General features: G+C 56.4%; 1 protein-coding gene across 1 annotated transcript; it reads left to right on the top strand.

Moving 5' to 3' along the window:
- Positions 1–985: 985 nt before the first annotated feature.
- Positions 986–8,053, top strand: LOC144678625 (phosphoenolpyruvate carboxykinase [GTP], mitochondrial-like). The gene is made up of 3 exons (XM_078538359.1): positions 986–1,119; positions 1,333–1,428; positions 7,354–8,053. Exons 1-3 carry the CDS (start codon positions 1,047–1,049, stop codon positions 7,812–7,814), a joined length of 630 nt encoding a protein of 209 aa, XP_078394485.1. The 5' UTR covers positions 986–1,046; the 3' UTR covers positions 7,815–8,053.
- Positions 8,054–8,520: the final 467 nt, after the last annotated feature.

Genomic DNA, 8,520 nt, shown 5'->3' with positions numbered 1-8,520 from the left:
GGATGGAGTGAGGGGAAGAAGGGGGGTGGGAGGAGGGGAATGGATGGAGATGAAGAGGGGGATGGGGGGAGGTGAAGAGGGGGATGGGGGAGGTGGAGAGGGGGATGGGGGAGGTGGAGAGGGGGATGGAGGGAGGGGAAGAGGGGAATGGAGGGAGGGGAAGAGGTGAATGGAGGGAGGGGAAGAGGGGAATGGAGGGAGGGGAAGAGGGGAATGGAGGGAGGGCAAGAGGGGAATGGAGGGAGGGGAAGAGGGGGATGGGAGGAGGGGGATGGGGAGGTGAAGAGGGAGACTGAGGGAGGTGAAGAGGGGGGACGGAGGGAGGTGAAGAGGGGGGACGGAGGGAGGTGAAGAGGGGGGACGGAGGGAGGTGAAGAGGGGGGACGGAGGGAGGTGAAGAGGGGGGACGGAGGGAGGTGAAGAGGGGGGACGGAGGGAGGTGAAGAGGGGGACGGAGGGAGGTGAAGAGGGGGGACGGAGGAGGTGAAGAGGGGGGACGGGGAGGTGAAGAGGGGGGACAGGGGAGTTGAGGAGGGGGATGGGGGGAGTTGAGGAGGTGGATGAGGGGGAGGCGAAGAGGGGGATGGAGGGGAAGGTGAAGAGGGGGATGGAGGGGAAGGTGAAGAGGGGGATGGGTGTTAGAGGAGGTTAGAGTGGAGCGTGTCGGGGAGAGGACATCTACCCGAACGGTTGCGGGGTGGGTGAAGGGCATCCTGTTAAACGTGGGAAATGTCGGGATCGCTCCCATCGGATGCAGGGAAGCTTGCAGGGGGGGTGGGGGATGGGGGGAGGAGCAAATCGAGGTGTTCAGAATCACGAGGGGTTTGGAAGGAGGAGGTGAAGCAGGAGGTGAGGTTACAGTAGGGGGGGGGGGATGCAAACGCCGGCGGGGAACAGGATGAGCATCCCCGCGCGGCCTCTCTCTTCTCCGAGCAGATGATAACCCCTCATTCCTCTCTCTCTCTCTCTCTCTCTCGTTAGGGGACAAGGAGCCATGCGCCCACCCCAACTCGCGCTTCTGCGCTCCGGCCAGACAGTGCCCCATCATGGACGAGAACTGGGAGTCACCCGAGGGCGTGCCCATCGACGCTATCATATTCGGAGGGAGGAGGCCGGAAGGTAAGGCTCGCTCTGCTGCCCCGTTCCCCGCACCGCTTCGTTTGGCGGGGGTCCGGGATCCGTCCCCACCCCTCGGCCGTGTGTTTGAGTCCGTGTGTTTGACTTCAATTTTTCTTCTCTTACCCCCTCCCCACCCACCCCTCAAAACCACCTCCTCCCTTCCCCTTTCCCCCTTCCCCCTCCCTCCTTCTCCCCTTCCCTCCCCCCGGTCAGGAGTCCCGTTGGTTTACGAGTCGTTCAACTGGCGCCATGGGGTCTTTATCGGGTCCGCGATGAGATCAGAATCGACTGCGGCAGCTGAGCACAAAGGTATTTGCCCCCCCCACCCCGCTCCACTTACCCCCTCCCCCCGGCCTTCCCGCACTTCGGTTTAATCGGATAGGACCGCCGGAGCTTACGTATGAACTTCCCCCCCTCCACCTCCCAGCGCTCGTGAAGAACGGGCGCCCCGCACCCAGCGCCAAAACGCGAAGGCAAACAACGATTTGTACCGCACGAGAGGAGAGCGCCGACTGGTCGGCCGGTGGGCTCTGGCTGGTTGCCGTGGCGAACGCACCAAGCCAACTGGCGTCCCTTGCGGGGCCCGAGGGACGTGTCCGCACATTGCGTCGGTTTCAACCCCCCAAAAAAAAAATAAATGAAATAGGTGACAGCCATTCCCTGGTTCATTCCTCGGGGTCAACCAGCCTGGCTTGAATTTAAACGAACAAAGAACAAAGAAAAAGCACAGGAACAGGCCCTTCGGCCCTCCAAGCCTGCGCCCATCATATTGCCCGTCAAACTAAAACATTTTGCACTTCCGGGGTCCGTATCCCTCTATTCGCATCCTATTCATGTATTTGTCAAGCCGGCTCTTAAACACCACTATCGTACCTGCTTCCACCACCTCCTCTGGCAGCGAATTCCACACACTCACTACCCTCTGTGTAAAAAACTTGCCCCGCACATCTCCTCTATAGTTTTCTCCTCTCAACTTAAATCTATGTCCCCCTAGTCATTGACTCTTCCACCCTGGGGAAAAAAGCTTCTGACTATCTACTCTGACCATGCCACTCATCATTTTGTAAACTTCTATCAAGTCTCCCCTCAATCTCCGTCGCTCTAGTGAGAACAATCCGAGCTTCTCCAACCTCCCCTCATAGCTAATAACCTCCCAGACCAGGACCAGCATCCTGGTAAAACCTCCTCTGCACCCTCTCCAATGCCTCCATATCCTTCTGGTAATGTGGCGACCAGAATTTCACGCAATATTCCAAGTGTGGCCTAACCAAGGTTCTACACAGCTGCAGCATGACTTCCCAGCTTTTATACTCAATACCCCTGCCGATGAAGGCAAGCATGCCATATGCCTTCCTGACTACCTTATCCACCTGCGTTGCCACTTTCAGTGACCCGTGGACCTGTACACCCAGATCCCTCTGCCCGTCGATGCATTTAAGGGTTCTGCCATTTACTGTATAATTCCTGCCTGTATTAGACCTTCCAAAATGCATTACCTCGCATTTGTCCGGATTAAACTCCATCTGCCATTTCTCCGCCCAAGTCTCCAGCCGATCTATATCCCATTGTATCCTTTGACAATCCTCTTCACTATCTGCAACTCCTCCAACCTTAGTGTCGTCTGCAAACTTGCCCAGTTACATTTTCCTCCAAATCATTTATGTATACCACAAACAGCAAAGGTCCCAGCACTGATCCCTGCAGAACTCCACTAGTCACCGCTCTCCATTCAGAAAAGCACCCTTCCACTGCTACCCTCTGTCTTCTGTGACCAAGCCAATTCTGTACCCATCTTGCCAGCTCACCTCTGATCCCGTGCGACTTTACCTTCTGTACCAGTCTGCCATGAGGGACCTTGTCAAAGGCCTTACTGAAACCCATGTAGATAACATCCACTGATAACTTCCATCGTCGATCATCTTTGTCACTTCCTCGAAAAACTCGATCAAGTTAGTGAGACACGACCTCCCCTTCACAAAATCATGCTGCCTCTCACTAATATGCCCATTGGCTTCCAAATGGTAGTAAATCTTGTCACGAAGAATCTTCTCCAATAATTTCCCTACCACTGATGTAAGGTTCACCGGCCTGTAATTTCCTGGATTATCCCTGCTACCCTTCTTAAACAATGAAACAACATTGGCCATTCTCCAGTCCTCTGGGACCTCACCCGTAGCCAGTGAGGATACAAAGATTTCTGTCAAGGCCCCAGCAATCTCCTCCCTTGCCTCCCTCAGTACTCTGGGGTAGATCCCATCTGGCCCTGGGGGACTTATCCACCTTAATATTCTTCAAGACGCCTAACACCTCCTCTTTTTTGATCTCAACATGATCCAGGCTATCTACACACTCTTCCCTAGACAAATCGACCGCTAAGTCCTTCTCTTTGGTGAATACCGATGAGAAGTATTCATTTAGTATCTCTCCCCATTTCTTCTGGCTCCACACACAGATTCCCACCTCTGTCCCTGAGTGGACCTACCCTTTCCCTGGCTACCCTCTTGCCCTTTACAGATGTATAAAAGACCCTTGGGATTTTCCTTAATCCTGGTTGCCAGTGACTTTTCATGACCCCCTTTTAGCCCTCCTGACTCCTTGCTTAAGTTTCTTCCTACTTTCTTTATATTCTCCACGGGCTTCATCTGTTCCCAGCCTTCTAGCCCTTAGGAATGCTTCCCTTTGCTTTTTGACTAATCTCACAATATCCTTCGTTATCCAAGGTTCCTGAAACTTGCCATACTTTATCCTTCATCCTAGCAGGAACATGCCGGTCCTGAATTCTTATCAACTGACGTTTGAAAGCCCCCCCACATGTCAGTTGTGGATTTGCCCTCAAACATCCGCCTCCAGTCTAGATTCCTCAGTTCCTGTCTAATATTGTTATAATTAGCCTCCCCCCCAATTAACCACCTTAACCCGAGGACTCCTGTTATCCTTATCCACCAGTACCTCGAAACTTACTGAATTATGATCACTTTTACCGAAATGCTCCCCTAATGGAACTTCGACCACCTGGTCGGGTTCATTCCCTAATACCAGGTCCGGTATTGCCCCTTCCCTAGTTGGACTATCTACATATTGCCTCAGGAAGCCCTCCTAGGATGCACCTTACAAATTCTGCACCATCCAAACCCCCTGGCGCTAAGTGACTCCCAGTCGATGTAGGGAAAGTTAAAATCACCCACCACTATTGCTTGTACATCTTTCCAAAATCTGCCTACCTAACTGTTCCTCAATCTCCCGCCGGCAATTGGGAGGCCTATAGTAAACCCCCAGCTGCACCCCTCCTATTCCGGAGCTCTACCCGTATTGCCTCGCTGCAGGTTGCCCAACGAGGTGTCCTCCTGTCGAACGGCTGTGATATTCCCCTCAACCAGCAGCGCAACTCCCCCCCACCTCTTCCACACCCCTCTCTATCCTGCCTGAAACGTCTAAATCCTGGTAACGCTGATCTGCCAATCCTGTCCATCCTTCGACCGAGTCTCCGTCATAGCAATAACATCATCGTCCCAAGTACTAATCCAAGCTCTAAGCTCATCCGCCTTGCCTGTTATACTTCTCGCGTTGAAACCAATGCATCTCAGACCCCCAGTCCCACGGCATTCGGTCATTTCTCCCTGACTGCCCTCCCTCTTTGTCCTACTGGCCATATTCACTGGTTCCCAGTCCTTTATTCCACTTGCTCTGGTTCCCACCCACCCCCGCCATACTAGTTTAAACCCTCCCGAGTGACACTAGCGAACTTCGCGGCCAGGGTATCGGTGCCCCTCCAGTTCAGACGCAACCCCTCCTTCTTGTACAGGTCCCTCCTGGCCCCAGAAGAGAGACCCCCGCTGATCCCGGATATCGGAGACCCTCCCTCCCTCCCTACACCGTCTGTTCCTCCACATCGATCGCACCGATGTTAGTACCACCACCTCTGGCTGTTGTCCCTGCACACCCCCCCCCTTCGGAATGCCCCGTACCCGGATCGGAGACGTCCTGGACCCTTGGCACCAGGGAGGCAACAGACCACCCCTGGTGTCTCTATCACGGCCACAGAAGCGCCTCTCTGAGCCCCTGACGGTATGCCTGTTAGAGAGAGGGGGGTGGGGGGGAGAACAGCCACAGGGGGATTTCTGCACCGACTGCCTGCCTTCCCTCGTCTAGCGGGTCACCCATCCATCTGCCTGGACCTTGGGCGCGCCCTATTCCAGAAACCATTTAATAAATCAATTTAAATCGAATAGCGGCTTGTTGACTCCTTGATGAACGATGCTGCCCAGTCACCGTCCACTGGTGCATTCTCCACGCCAACTCAAGCCAGCCGATCAGCGCTCTCTTTCCAAGCGGTGTAAATTGTTGCTGCTGGCGGGTTGTCCTGCTGAGCGCCGGACCGGAAGATGCGTCGGCTGGGGTGGACAGGATGCTTCCTCTGATGGGGGGGAAGGTCGCTGAATAAGACCATAAGACCATAGGAGCAGAAATGAGGCCACTCGGCCCATCGAGTCTGCTCCGCCGTTCAATCATAGGCTGATAAAAGTTTCTCGACCCCCCATTCTCCCGCCTTCTCCCCGTCACCTTTGATCCCCCCCTTACCCAATCAGGAACCTATCTATCTCGGTCTTAAATACACTCCATGACCTATGGCCTCCCCAGCCCTTCTGTGGCGATGAATTCCATAGCTTCACCACTCTCTCTGGCTAAAGAAGTTTCTCCTCATCTCTGTTCTCAAAGGTCTTCCCTTTACTCTGAGGCTGTGCCCCTCGGGGGTCCTAGTCTCTCCGACTCATGGAAACATCTTCCCCCACGTCCCACTCTATCCAGGCCTTTCAGTATTCTGTAAGTTTCAATCAGATCCCCCCTCATCCTTCTAAACTCGATCGAGTATCGACCCAGAGTCCTCAAACGTTCCTCAATATGTTAAGCCTTTCGTTCCTGGGATTGTTCTCGTGAACCTCCTCTAGACCCCTCTCCAGGGGCCAGCACATCCTTCCTGAGATACGGGGCCCAAAATTGCTCCCAATGAATATTTTGGAAGGAGGAGGTAGCTCGATTCTCGATAAGCGAGGGAGGACGGTGAAAGGTGATTGAGGGGGGTGGGGGTGGGTAGGCAGGGAATGTGGGGTTGAGGTTCCAACCGGATCAGCCATGGTGTGAGGAGGGGGACGGGGAACTCGACAGGGAGGAGGCTGAGAGGATGGTTTCCCCCCCCCAACCTCGTGAGGGAATCTAGATCGAGGGTGAGTGGGGAGGGAGGGGGGCACAGTTTGAGAATAAGGGGTCTCCCATCGCGGAGACGGAGACGAGGAGGTATTTCCTCTCTCGGAGGGTGGTCAGTCTGTGGAACTCTCTCTCCCTCCCCCAGAGAGAGAGAGCGAGTGGAGGCCGGGTCACTGAATATACTCGAAGCCGAGTTAGACAGGTTCCTGATCAACGAGGGGGTCGAGGGTTAGAAACGTAGGAAAATGGGGAGCGGGAGGAGGTCCATTCGGCCCCTCGAGGCTGCCCCGCCATTCCATATGACCATCCTCGATCCCAACTCCGTACTCCCGCTCTCTCTCTCCCCCTGCTCCGTACCCCTTGACGCCTTTAGAGTCTAGGAATCCATCCGTTTCCTTCTGAGATACATCCAGTGACTCGCCCTCCACAGCCTCCGTGGGAGAGAATTCCTCAGGTTCACCACCCTCCGAGTGATGAGGTTTCTCCTCATCCCAGACCCCAATGGTCTACCCCGTACGCTGAGTCCCTGACCCCTTTGTTCTAGACCTATCCCCCAAGCCAGAGGAAACATCCCTCCCTGCATCCGGTCCGTCCAGAATTTGACACGGGGTTCGATGGGATCCCCTCTCGTTCTCCTGAACTCCGGTGAGCGCAGGCCCGGTCGGCCCCCATCACCTCCTCGAACCGACAATCCCACCGTTCCCAGGGACCTGCGCCGCGCTCCCTCGGTTGCGGTTACGTCGGGGTGGGGTGGGGTGGAGGGTGGGAGGAGCAAGGCAGGCAAGCAGAGCCCGCAGGATGCCCCAGACACTTCGCATCCCCTGCCTCCGGCGCTCGGCGGTCTGGCCACGCCCCTCTGGCGACTTGGTCGCGCGCTCCTACCGGGCAAGCGGCCGTTCGCGTCCACCGCCCCCCACCCCTCGGGCGCCGTGGCGGGTTGGTGGGGCCGGGGACTGAGGCGGCTTTTCTTAACCCTCTTCCCTTTCCCTCCACCCTCCCTCCACCCCTTCCCCCCCCCCTCCCCCGATCCAGGCAAGGTCATCATGCACGACCCCTTCGCCATGCGCCCGTTCTTCGGCTACAACTTCGGCGACTACCTGCGGCACTGGCTCAGCATGGAGGAGCGGCCGAGCCCGGCGCGGCTGCCCCGCATTTTCCATGTCAACTGGTTCCGCAAGGGCGAGGAGGACGGCGCCTACCTGTGGCCGGGCTTCGGCGAGAACTGCCGGGTGCTGGACTGGATCTGCCGGCGGGTGGACGGCGAGCCCAGCGCGGTGGAGACCCCGGTGGGCTACCTGCCGGCCCCGGGGGCCCTGGACCTGGGCGGCCTGGGGGCCGTCCGGGCCCAGGAGCTCTTCTCCCTGCCCAGGGCCTTCTGGGAGCGGGAGGCGGCCGACCTGCGCCGCTACCTGACCGTCCAGGTGAACGAGGACCTGCCGCCGGCCGTCGGGGCCGAGCTGGACGCCCTCCAGAGGCGGGTGGCGGCGATGTGAGGGCGGCTCGGCTCGTGTCGTCGCGTCGCAGGTGGCGGGAGTGGGGGGAGTGCGGGGAGGAGGAGAGGGAGGAGGGCGGGAGCGAAGAAAGGGGGAGAGAGAGAGAGAGAGAGAGACGGGGGGGGTGGGGCTGAGAACATTCCGACCATCGCCGACTGCTTCTTCTCCTTTCTTTTCAGCACCCCCCTCCCCTCCCACTCCTCCACCGCCCACACCCCTAGTCCTGGACCTCCCTATCCAAAAAAAAACCAAGTTTACAACCTTGCTCTTAAGAGCAAACTCGCCACGGAGATGAACGAAGTGGCCATAAGACTTGAATTTAGGAGCTGTGGTAATTGCAGCGACACTAACCTCTGGACGAATGAGGCAGCGTCGGCAGCTCACCGGCCCTCCTTTGGCAGCGACCTCCAAACAAGTCATGGCCGTCAAGGCCTTCTGTGCCCAATGGGCACCCGCGGGTGGGGGTGGGGGTTGCTGGGGTGTTTTATCACACCCCCTTTAATCACATTTTGATTTGATGTTTGTAAACTCCCTTTTAAATTTTAGCAGTTCCCTACTTTAGGGGCTGTGCTTATTTTATCCCTCGTCTTGCTCATTTTGTTTATTTGGCTGACTCCGAAAGAGTTCATTTAGGGGCTGCATTTTTTTTTCCCCTGGTTCTGTTCATTTAGTTTTTGTTTGGTTGGCTCCTAAAGAGGTAAACTTT

Source organism: Cetorhinus maximus, unplaced genomic scaffold (genome assembly GCF_964194155.1).
Source record: "Cetorhinus maximus unplaced genomic scaffold, sCetMax3.hap1.1 HAP1_SCAFFOLD_4949, whole genome shotgun sequence".
Taxonomy (NCBI): domain Eukaryota; kingdom Metazoa; phylum Chordata; class Chondrichthyes; order Lamniformes; family Cetorhinidae; genus Cetorhinus; species Cetorhinus maximus.
This window is presented reverse-complemented; position numbering and strand designations above follow the sequence as displayed.

What these genes read in the sequence shown, in the direction of transcription:
- LOC144678625 (XM_078538359.1), top strand. Translation starts at nt 1,047, where the DNA reads ATGGACGAGAACTGGGAGTCACCCGAGGGCGTGCCCATCGACGCTATC. An exon ending in CGGAGGGAGGAGGCCGGAAG is followed by an intron (nt 1,120 to 1,332) that starts GTAAGGCTCGCT and finishes CCCCCCGGTCAG; the next exon opens with GAGTCCCGTTGGTTTACGAG. An exon ending in TGCGGCAGCTGAGCACAAAG is followed by an intron (nt 1,429 to 7,353) that starts GTATTTGCCCCC and finishes CCCCCGATCCAG; the next exon opens with GCAAGGTCATCATGCACGAC.